The 12539-nt window shown below is 36.2% G+C and overlaps 1 protein-coding gene across 1 annotated transcript in view; it reads left to right on the top strand.

Annotated features, from left to right (window-relative positions):
* LOC110464296 (putative ATP-dependent RNA helicase DHX57) overlaps positions 1 to 12539 on the top strand; it is a 50895-nt gene that overhangs the window by 21589 nt on the left and 16767 nt on the right. Inside the window, exons 4-12 of the mRNA XM_021519433.1 lie at positions 1714 to 2785; positions 3302 to 3423; positions 4167 to 4362; positions 5060 to 5184; positions 5327 to 5460; positions 6453 to 6507; positions 6793 to 6968; positions 7550 to 7656; positions 8415 to 8521. Coding sequence (XP_021375108.1) covers positions 1714 to 2785; positions 3302 to 3423; positions 4167 to 4362; positions 5060 to 5184; positions 5327 to 5460; positions 6453 to 6507; positions 6793 to 6968; positions 7550 to 7656; positions 8415 to 8521 — 2094 coding nt within the window. The remainder of the gene's footprint in view (positions 1 to 1713; positions 2786 to 3301; positions 3424 to 4166; positions 4363 to 5059; positions 5185 to 5326; positions 5461 to 6452; positions 6508 to 6792; positions 6969 to 7549; positions 7657 to 8414; positions 8522 to 12539) is intronic.

The following is a 12539-nucleotide window of genomic DNA, read 5'->3' as shown; positions in this document are numbered from 1 at the left end:
ATACTTTGAATATTACATGTTAATAACTTGATTGGAATTATAACCTTGAGTTGACAGTTTGATACTTTGAAAATTTTGAGCCAGCCCTACCCCCAAGGGCTGTAGGGTGGGGCTCAAGGGAGTAAGTGTGCTAAAATTTCATTTTCCTTGTTTAGAATCAGAGGTGCTAGTTTCAAATCCTTTTTAGCCTGAAATCTGTATGCTTGATATTGAATAAGGTGGTTTTATTGTTTTTTGTCACTTTGAATAATATTTTTGTTCATGTTAAAAATGAAATCAACTCTCTGTATAAATATATCAGGTGACCGTTAAGGCCCATGGGCCTCTTGTCAAAATTTTTGATAGACTTGTAAAGGTACTTGTATGGGAAGCAGTCATCCACTTGTCTGTCCACAATTTGGTTTCAGCAAGTTACTATCCTTAAATATTGTTCAGTTTTAATGAAACTTGGGTTTGTGTATAAACAATATACACAGACTGATGCAAAATTGAAACTTGAACATAATTCACACATATTGAAAAGCATTCAAGATTCAAGAAGCTTTATTTAACGTCGCATATACATGTAACATAATAACATTAGCACTGTAGTGCTATTCTTGCGACAAAACATATATAAAATTTAACAAGGATCACAGTACTTATGAATAAATATAAAAACAGGACAACAATTCAAATTAGATATGCTAAAATTAGACAGTAGAGCCTATGATATCACACTTGAATGTCACACAAGTGTTACGAAAGACAAGTTAAGACACTATACTAGTGTAATGTACATATATGCTAATGTAGCAAAGTGTAAAAATTTACAGGATATACACTAATATAGAGACAATGAAGTCATAAATAGAAACAGAGCTATAATTATGATATTGTAAAAAAGTAATAATCTTTTATATAATGGAGCTCAAATCAAAAATAAATATCAATTATATAATAAGTATATTACTGAAGTATATTAAATTAAATAACACAAGCAGCAGTGAAATTAAATAGTTGTAGTATAAAACATGTAGGTAGATTCTAAAGGGGGACAACTCACACTCTATGGTGTGTGCAGATAGCACATGAGCAGACATTTTTGTTCCAGGTGCGGAGAAGCCCACAAAACGACTTATAGCATGCGTACCCTGGTCAATGTCCACACTTTACAAGATAATTTGCTTGAATATATATTGATTAATATACAAACTTAGATCATGCATAATTAATTAGCATACTGTGCTCTGATTGGTCAATGTTTTTTGCCAAGTAACTTTATCAGATAAGGCCAGATTCTGATGAAACTTTGTTGATATATTATTCAACAACAAAGGTAAAGTTCAAAGATGAACACGTCTGTGCAAAATCTATTTAACGGTTTAAAAAATGCCAATTTCAGTTTTTAACGTTTGAAAAATGGACAAAGGGAAGCAACTCCTATGCAAACGAATTATCTAAAAGGTCTATAATAATATATTCTAGAGAACACTTGGTACCCCTCTACTGACAAACATATAAAGATATACTGTACACACAAGAAGAATAACTTCACAGTGGTACACTTTTACATAAAACTGATTCATAACAAAATTAACAGTTAATCCTTCTGTACAAGATGATGGGAACTTCGTTTTTATTTTGTTTCCCTTTCCAAAAATCATATATATATCTTGGTATAACTTTTGCCTTAGCTTTCAGTACTTTCAGTACTTTGATTGTTTATTATAGATATGGGTATGAGAAGATGCGATGTGTGGAAGCTCTTCAGTTACATGATGGTGACATTGGTGCAGCTTTTGAGTACCTTTTCTGTAAATGCTTTGGTATCAAGATGGACTTAGAGAAAGGAGCTGATGATGAGGAAAATGACAATGGCTCAGATGAGGATTTTCTAGATGAGGAAAACAAGGATAAAAAGCAAATCCTGACAGAGCTTGGTATGACATGGAAAGATATAGAAGATCAAAGAAATGATGAAATAATGGCATTAAAATCAATATATGAAGACAATTTTACTGAAAAAATTCCCAATAAAGTATGGGCTCTGTGTTTAGATCTCCCTTCTCTTAAAGAATTAGTGAAACCTCCTAAACAAGAAGATGAAGAGATAGTTCAGGAGAAAAAGGGTAAAAATCCAGAAATTTGTAGATTTTTCTTGAAAGGATTTTGTCGATTTGGAAAAAGATGTTATTATTCTCATGAAACGCCAAAAGCTGCTCCAAAGATATTTATACCAAACGAAGACCTTATAAAAAATAAACCAGATTTTGAGTTAGAATTTCGGTTCCCTAAAAACAACCTGTACCCTGTAGAGGCTCCTATTATTGGGTTTTCTTCTATTGTACCAACGTTTCCTCCCCACGTTAGCCTACTCATCACAGAACGACTTCGGAGCGAGGCCATTGACAGTGCAGAAATGCATGCGCCTGCTGTTTTTTCCTTAGTTAGTTTACTTGATGACGAACAGACTGTCGTACAGTTGTATAATAAACCTGCACTGGAGTACAGTAGACCTGATTATGACCAATCATGGCGAAAGAAACAAAAGGATAAGGAGGAGGAACAATCTGCCTCCCTGTTTCCTTTCAAACGGCAGACGTCCTCGGAGGAAGACTACAAATCTGAAACAGCAACAATGATCAGAATGACAGAGTGTGAAAACAAGATGTTAGATGAAGAAGAAGTTAAGGTGGAAAAAAAGAGATCCCATACAGGAGATAGCAATATCATGAGACAAACAAATGCAAGAGATACTCTGAAACAGAACAGAAGATTGAAGGATGAATACCAAAGGAAAAAGGTAAGAAGGTTTCATGTGCCTGGTATCTTAAAGACTTCAAATGGTTAAAAGTATTATGACAAAAAAGCTTATTCGTGGATGCATTTTCTAAAAACATTTCAAACCTTTACACATTGTGGTTAGAAATTATAAATTAGTAATATTTAAAATTAACACATTTTAACTTTCCATGATGAGAGCTAACTTGTTATGATAGCAGTTTAAAAAGGTAAAATGATCACTGGGTTGATATAGACTGTATCCATGGAATTATTTCACTGGGCGAAAATTTCCTGGGAGACAGTGTGTATATGTATACACAAAATATAAAATATATAGATACAGATAATCTGTGTTCTATCAACTTGTTTTTTTTTTTACATTTTGAGTCATTTCCTATCAAGCTCTGAAAAGCAGTTAGTCATTCTTTGTAAAAATAATGAATTTTCCAAATTCAATGAGCAAAATTGAAAAAGTGTCAAAATTTAGCATTCAACAGCTTGCTTAAATTAAAGATGATGTTCACAATGATTACAGACCTCTAAAGCTCTGCAAAACATGATAGCCCAAAGACAGAATCTACCAGCGTGGGACATGCAAGATGAAATACTGACTGCTCTGGAGAACAACCAGGTGTTGGTGGTCAGTGGAATGACTGGGTAAGATATTAACCATTCTGGATATCGGCTAAGTGTTAGATCAAGTTGGAAGATGTCATAACTAGGTCATGATATACTGACTGCTATAATAGAAACTAGCAGGGGGCATTAGTCCATTGCTTGAATCTCATGATTGAGTAATCTATCAACAATCGGACATTGCATTTCTGAATAAAATTAAGAAGATTTAATTGAGTTTGTCCCTATTACTCAATCGCCCTGCATACCGGGTGTGGATATCAGGAACCAACCTCAATTAAAATAACGGCGTTGGCTCTACCCTTGGATCTATCTGAATAAAATAGATACATGTTTTGTCCTAGCCAGTTATTAAGTTTGTAACATCAAAACTGTTATCTGGAATGATATGAAAGCCTTAATTAACTATAAGTCTTACTTGATTACTTGGAACAGTAATTTTGAAAGTCATAGATTAAGCAAACAAGTTTTTTTTGACACAGCCTGTCTCATTCTTGTTGAAACTAGACTAGCAAGATGTTGCTATATAATTCCATTACTTACTCTGTTTAACTTGAAAAGATATAATCAAATTCTACTTCATGCATGACCAACAAAACAAATGGAGATTGTGTCAAAACCATATTTATATCAAATGAAGCAACACAAATTTTCAAGATATGGCTCATATTTCTTTATGATCAATTTAATCACCTGATTTGGACCCAACTGAAAATCATAGCATTATCAAAATTATTCTAACGAACACTCTCTGTTACATATAGGTGTGGGAAGACGACCCAGGTCCCCCAGTTTATCCTAGACTTCTATCTGCAGTCCAAACACCTGAACATGTGCTCCATCCTGTGTACCCAGCCACGCCGTATCTCCGCCATTGCTGTGGCCGAACGTGTGGCTGAGGAACGTGCAGAGAAACTTGGCCGGACTGTGGGTTACCAGATCAGGCTGGAGAAAGTTCAGGTCAGTACAGTAAACAAGATGGCCACTGAAAGTTTGTTAACCCGATCAGTAAGATCTGTCATGGCCTTTGATAATCAACACTTTCACTCGGTTTTTGGGCACCTGATAATTTTGTTCTCCCAGAGCTGTTTTAGTACTAATAATGCCTCCGTATTTTCTAACCACCCTGCATATCAAAGTATTTCTCTTATGTGGTAAAACTGAGGTATACTGTCAACATTTGTCCAATAAAATTTTGAAGTAATATAGGGTTTGACAATAGATAGAGGGAGATATGAAGGAATGGCTATAAAAAAAAGAACAGTGGACATTGACATATGTTGGCAGTAAGTGAGATGATGAATGACTTTTTAGGAATCTATTATTCCAAAGATAACATCATATGGTGTAACTTACCATCTTGGTGGTGGTGCCATTTTGGTATAGCATGAAGTTATCTAAGGTTGATAATGAATAGGTTAGGCCTTGTGAAAAAAGATCAGAAGTTCTGAAAGATGCCCTGAGCGGGTATTGCATTCTATCCCCCTCAAAACCTTATTGTGTTTGTACCTAAAATGTACTTGCCTATATTGAGCGTAAAAGTTGCATGAAGTCTCTTTTAAAAAAACAATGCACTAAAAGTCAGGTCAGACAACTTTAAGTCAACTTAAAGAAATTGCATATTTGAAAATTAAAAACATGAAAATTGTTTTCAAAGTCATCAATGACACGGTTGTTGTTCTGTACGACGGGGATTGTGTTGAGGACGCTGGAGGGAGATTCCACATTGGATGGTATAACTCATGTCATCATAGATGAGGTCCACGAACGATCTGAAGAGAGGTAAGTCCTTCTACAATGCTTTTATCCTAGACATTTAACAACTGTGTACTTGTTCCATGACAATGAAAACCTTGGCACCTTTAAATTTGAAAGTTAAAACAGAGTGTGTACACTGTAAATAATGTGTTTTGTGTGCTGACAGTGATTTCCTGATGATGTACCTGAAGGACATGTTGCCTAAACGTAAGGACCTCAGGGTGATCCTGATGAGTGCCACTCTCAATGCCCAGTTATTTTCCGACTACTTCGGGGGCTGCTGTGTCATAGATATTCCAGGTAAGACTTCAGATTTGGGAACGTTTAATCTGCTGGATATAGCTGATCCAGTTATCTTCAGAGAGCTGAGAAATAAAAGAACATTTAAGGTGTTATATTTACATTTGCATATCATTGTCACTATATAGCCTCTTTGAAAGCTGTGTCGTTGATGGGACTTTAATTACCATGCATCATGAGACACAATTCTTAGCGTATTAATACAACACTGACTGGAACTACAATATCCAATATAAATAAACATGACGGCTGCTGAAATATCGCTGGGCATGGTGAGATTTGACAATGTCATTTTAGATTTATGTGCAAAATAAAAAATAAAATATAAAACACTTTTATTACAACGAAAACAAGACCAAGGTCTGCAATATCTAACAAAAGCACATCGGTTGAAATCACCAATGCCGGCAATGGAAACAATTTTAACGCTCATGCAATTTATCAGAAATATCGTCTGTTACACTGCACTGGTCAACTGTTACACTGCACTGGTCAACAGGGGTTCGTTGTTTTGTTTTTCACTATGTTGTTTGCCTGCAAAGCTGTGTCATTCAAATAGATCATAAATACCATACAAAAACAGTTCAATGCTTAAGTATACAATAGATGTGAGGCGATAAAGAGGATAAAGAATGATTCGAAAACATATTTCGTTATTCCTCAGGCGAATTACCTGGTCTGTATCTAAGATAGATATGGAGCATCTTTATGAGATAGACTGATGTTTGTTAAAGTGCAATGTACACAACAAATAAAGTTGAGATGCAGGCTCCAATTTCTCTAATGATCCTTAGATTAAGTCAAGGTTTTCCATTAAATTAGGCAATGCTTAACGTATGAAAAAGTTTATACTACCATAATCTAACATTTTAAAATGTTTCATGAAAGCGAAGCCAGTTCTTTTAAGAAAATTCTTTTTATTTTTGATCCTGTCTCTAGATGTAAAACCATTATGTCAAAGGTAATTTGGTATCATATAATGATATTTCCAGGAAGAACATTTCCCGTTGATCAGTATTTCCTGGAAGATGCTGTTGAGTTCACAAGGTCAGTGATGAAGATCTTTATGTTTATCCAGAAATCAAGAGAATTGCTATTAAAAAATGTATAGCTGGCAATAAAAAAATCCACAACCTGACTAAGTTTCAATTCAATCCAATCAAGTACAGTGAAATTTTGTTTGTCTAAAATGACTAAGCATACAATTTCCAAAACAAGGCTGTAACATTTTATAAGTGTAAAAATATTGGTGTCCAATTGTTTTCGAATCAACCAACAAACAAGTCCTGAATTCAGTACATTTGGTCAAGTGTAACAGTATTTTGTATGTAGGTTTGTTATGGACGAATCATCACCCTACGCCCGTCCACTGAAGCACAGTAATGCTGTACCAGGCAAGGGAGGATACATTGCTTACGAGGATGAGAGAACAGAGGCATCACAACCCCCAAAGGAGAAGGCCAAGGATGAAAATTTAACAGTGCAACAGCTCTCCATGAGATACTCTGGTAATGCTATCCTATGTGAAGGTTTGAGTATATGTACAATAATACAAGTGAAAACCACCCAGTAAGACCTGTATATTCCAACATCCTGTCTTATCTGACCATTATGTTGGGTCCCACAGGAAATTATATTAGACAGGTTAATCAGACCAATATGTTAGGTCCCACAGTGTGTCAGATTAGACAGATTTCACTGTAATCAGAGTTGATCCATGAGATGTGTAGTAAATTGTTTCTTTCAGAACAAAAAGCATATAAAAAAAACGAAAAAAATTGCCAATTTCAAACTCATGTATATATTTATGTTAAAATAATATGAAACAGAGATAAATAATTTCAATGGATAACTTAAAATGTTGTGAGGAATACATAAACAGAAGATTAATATTTTTTTTTTTTTTTATATTGTTTAGATCTGAAGTTCTTTTCCCTGCCTGAGGATGGTATTAAATTTGTTGCATCAATCTTGAAGACCTCATTATTACAAAATATTTTTGTAATACTATATTACATGTGTATGGATTGTTGAGTTTTACCTGTATTCAGTGGTTTATGCTTTTACAAGACACATCTAATATTTCCAGATTATCATAAATCAACATGCAGAAATATGGCTTTGATGGACATGAACAAAATCAACTATGACCTCATCGTGACCTTGTTAGAGTGGATCGTAGAGGATAAGGAAGGGGTAAGACAACAAACCAGAAGTATATATGGTTTATCAGGAGTGTTCTTGGCACTAAGCTCCTCATCCTTATCCAATCATTAACAATCCTTCTATTTTCAAGCTTTCTTTGAGGAACTGCTTTATATATTTAACTGTAATATGTTTGTTCTATGTTTGTTTTGATGATGTTAATTGATTTCATATTGAGCGCTTTGAATAAAAAATAACCAGTCAACAAGCTTAAGTACAATCTTGGTTATCAAAATAAGATGGTACATATATAGTCAAAGGGAAGTAACTTGATTTTTCACTTGAATACTTATTTACCATACAGTACAACAGTAAAGCTGCTGCCTTAATTCTGGTTAGCTAAAATCTATAAAAAATGAATACATTTAGTCTAAGACATACCGTTCTCCAGAAAAAAATATACTGTTATCATAGGGATGAACCTCTGAAACCTCCAATGGGGGAGATATCCCTTATTCCACATTTCCAATGAGGGAGAAAGTGCGTGAAATGTGACTGAAACTGCTTAGCTCAATTTATCTTTCCCTTTTTATGTATCAAAATAACTTCAAAAAGAATTCATTTGATTCAGACAAACCTGTTATGATCATTATTATATACACCCTGCAGTAACTAGGAGATCATTTGACCACAAGATGTAGACTTTTGAGTTTGTGTGAGTTTGGACTTGAATGAGGGAGTTGCGAGGGAGATTAGTATATTTTGGTCAATATGACTGAGTCTCGTAGATTATTGTATATTTGTTCCAGTTTCCCAAAGGAGCTGCCCTAGTCTTCCTGCCTGGCTTTGCAGAAATACAGACACTTTACGAACTACTCCAGTCAAACTCTACTTTTGGAAACAGAAACAAAAAGTGGTGAAGTATCAATATTTACCTCCTATAGACAAGTAACCAAACACTTAAAACTAGGACTTACATGAATTTGTATATTGTATGTTTAAATCTCATATTCTGTAACAGAAATTGATGCCTATACGCCACAAGATATGTTCTTATAGTAATGGGTACATAATGAGGCAGAACAACAGTTGACTTCAAAAACTTTCACATACTTGCCAACCTTTCAATTTTTAGCTCACCAAAGGACCAAGGTGAGCTTATGCCATACTGCAGCGTCCGTCGTCCATCAACCTTACACTACTTGTCATGAACCACTCAGCGGATTTTAACAAAGTTTGGTGTGGAGCATCCTTGGGTGAAGAATAACCAATTTTGTATAAATGGTGGGTCTGGCCCCCAGGGGCCTGAGGGGTGGGGCCAAATAGGGGAAATATAGCAAAGTATTCTTTAAAATCCTTCTTCTTCTGTAGAAATGAAAGGATTTGTTCCATATTTGGTCAGAAGCATCCTTCGGGGAAGGGGAACAAAGTTTGTATAAATGGTGGGTCTGGCCCCCCTGGGGGCTGAGGAGCGGGGCCCAATAGGGGAAATGTAGCAAATTCTTTAAAATTCTTCTCCTTTTGTAGGAATGGAAGGATTTGTTCCATATTTGGTCTGAACCATCCTTTGGTGAAAGGGAACCAATTTTGTATAAACCATTGATCTGGCCCCCCAGGTGCCTGAGGGGCAGGGCCCAATAGGGGAAATACAACAAATTATTGGGTAAAGGGAAACCAATTTTGTATAAACAGTGGGTGTTGCCCCCCCTGGGACCTGAGGGGTGGGTGTGGCCCCCCCCTGGGACCTGAGGGGTGGGGCCCAATAGGGGAAATAGACGTAAATCTTCAAAATCCTTCTTCTTCGGTAGGAATGATAGGATTTTGTCCATATTTGGTCTGGAGCATTCTTGTGTCAAGGGGAACCAATTTTATATAAACAGTGTGTCTGACCCCCCTGTAGGCAGAGAGGCGGGGCCCAATAGGGAAAATAGAGGTAAAACCTTTAAAATCTTTCTTCTACCATAGGGATTAAGGGATTTTATCCTAATTTAGTCTTGAGCATCCTTGGGCCAAGGTGACCCAATTTTGTATTAGCAGTAGGTGTGGTCTCCAAGGGGGGCAGAAGCTTAGGGCGGCCTCCCAATAGGAGAAATAGAGGTAAAACCTTTAAAATCTTTCTTCTACCATAGGGATTAAGGGATTTTATCCTAATTTAGTCTTGAGCATCCTTGGGCCGAGGTGACCCAATTTTGTATTAGCAGTAGGTGTGGTCACCAAGGGGGGCAGAAGGGCGGACTCCCAATAGGAGAAATAGAGGTAAAAACTTTAAAATCCTTCTCTGACCATCGGGATTAAGGGATTTTATCCTTATTTAGTGTGGAGCATCCTTGGGTGACGGTGACTCAATTTTGTATAATTGGTGGGTATGAACCCCCATAGGGGCATAGGGGTTGGGCTCTGTTTGAAGTTTGTTCTCTATATCTCAAGTACTGGATGGATCTTTCTGAAATTTCATATGTACTCACAGCACCTACCATGGAGTGCTATATCTTTACTTCATACCGTTTACTTTAATTATATTCAGGTGAGCGATACAGACCCTCTGGGCCTCTTGTTTCATTAACGTACCTACACTGACCCCATTTGATGGAATAACATAGAATAAAATGCTGTAGCTTTAGCTGTTTTATAAGTGTATGTTATTTCATTGTGATTTTGTAATGTTTCCGGTATTTGATTTGATAGTATTAATGTCAGTTGCTTATACATGTAGTTTTCATGGAAGCTTTCAAATTGAACCGTTTAAATTTTAAAGCTCTCAAATCGAGGAAGCTCTGATAAAAAAGGAGCCATATTTCCAAGAAAAAAAGAAAATTATAGCATGACATTGAGAAACATTCAAATACCAAAAGATTTTTAGCCCACCATCATTCTTGTTATCAGTATTTCTCAAGAAATACCTGAGGGATCTTTATCAGATTTTATATGTAGGTTCCCCTTGGTCCTTAGCTGTGCAGGGCAATTTTTGAGACTGATCGGATAAACAACATGGCCGACAGGCAGCCATCTTGGATTTTGATAGTGAAAGTTTGTTATCGTTATTTCTCAGGAAGTACCAGAGGGATCTTTCTCAAATTTTATATGTAGGTTTCCCTTGTTACCTTGTTGTTGCAGCAGTGCCTAAAATCGACGGTCGCCTGCTCACCAATGGCGGTTAAAGTCTTCCTCGAGCGACCAAAAGTTGTCAAAAGTGAGGTAGTCACTGGCCCAACAAAAATAGTTTGGGGGACTGTCACAAAATTAATGAATAAAAGAAATTATAGTCCCTTCCACATTAACTGGGGGGCAGTACATTTTTCAGTTGTCATTACTTCGATTTGAATCGGACTGCCGTGATTTAGAAAATGTAATGTGATAAAAAAAAAAACCAGATTTTTCTATATAAATACTGCCAGGGTGTCTTCTTTGAGGTGCGAGTTTTGTGTATTTCTTTTTGGGAAGACCTGAATGGAGTGGATCATGTCAGGTTTTAACTAGGGTTGAAGAATTAAAAATATAATGTTTTATTCTATTTTACATATTACAAACATTGTCGTGTTATATGTAATTTAAATGTGCTGAATCATTGTGCTAAATGTTGTTGAAATATTTCTTCCGTAAATTATTTGGGCCACCAACATATCATTTTGGTCAGTGCTTCAAATGTTTTTTTGGGGCAGCCAAAGCAGGTTCCCCACTATCCTTTATTGTTCATGTTTACTTTTGAAACTGATCAGTTAAACAAAATGGCCTACCGTCAGCCATCTATGATTTTTGACATTGAAGGTTTGTTGGTACTATTTCTCAGGGATCTTTCTCAAATTTGATATGTAGGTTCCCCTTGATCCCTTGTTGTGCAGGGAAACCTTTGAGACTGATCATAAAAACCAAATGACTAAAGGCAGAACTAAACAGATCTTTCTCATATTGCAATGATTGATTCTATTTCTGTCACATAAGTACTGTACTAGAAAATATGTGAAATGACAAACTCACTTTGAGGTCTGCTTTCATACACATCAGTATTAAGTTACAAGCAAAAGTTACCTCAAGGTGCATTTACTGTTAACATGACTCGATCAAACAGATTAGAGGAAAGAAGAGAAAAGATCGAATTGACAAATACCTAATGAAGATGGTACAAAGGTGGGCGCAAAGATCCCTCTGGGATCTCTTGTTCAGGTCACCTATGACAAAGTCTCAAGTGACCTATTGCGATCGCCTTTTGTCTGGCGTCTGTCGTCGCCCGTAAACAATTTATATTTTCAACTTCTTTCCAAAACCCCTGAACCAATTTCAATGAAATTTTGCAGAAACTTTCCATGGCCAAAGGTAAACAAAAAAAATGGCCGATTTGGTCCCCAGCCCCCAGGAGCCTGAGAGGCAGGGCCAAAAAGGGTCAAATTGACTAAAATTTCAAAAATCTTCTTCTCAAGACCCAGATATGGTAGAATCAAATACTCTTCATAGATGTAAGGGTCTTCAGATGCTTTACCAAAATTGTGAATTTCTTGACCCTGGGGTCTCACGTTTCCCCCTCGGGAGGGGTAAACTTTACTATAGTTTATATAGGGAAATCACATTTTGGATCAACATTTGTTTAATTTCCATTGGAAGTAATTCAATTTAGGTTAGCATTATCAGTATTAGGTAGCAGTTTGATGGTATGCAGCCCTGACTGACCCCCCGGGGGCTGATGGATGGGGCCAAAAAGGGTTGAATTGACTGAAATTTCAAAAATCTTCTTCTCAAAGACCCAGATATGGTAGAATCAAACACTCTTCATAGATGGAAGGGTCTTAAGGTTAATGACCCTAGGGTCTCACGTTTACCCGCTGGGGAAGGATGGGGCAAAATTTATTATGGTTTATAATGGCAAATGATACTTTGAATATTACATGTTTATAACTTGATTGGAATTATAACCTTGAGTTGACAGTTTGATACTTTGAAAA

Source organism: Mizuhopecten yessoensis, unplaced genomic scaffold (assembly GCF_002113885.1).
Source record: "Mizuhopecten yessoensis strain PY_sf001 unplaced genomic scaffold, ASM211388v2 scaffold10981, whole genome shotgun sequence".
NCBI lineage: Eukaryota > Metazoa > Mollusca > Bivalvia > Pectinida > Pectinidae > Mizuhopecten > Mizuhopecten yessoensis.
Note: the sequence above shows the minus strand (reverse complement) of the source record. Positions and strands in the feature narration are given on the sequence as shown.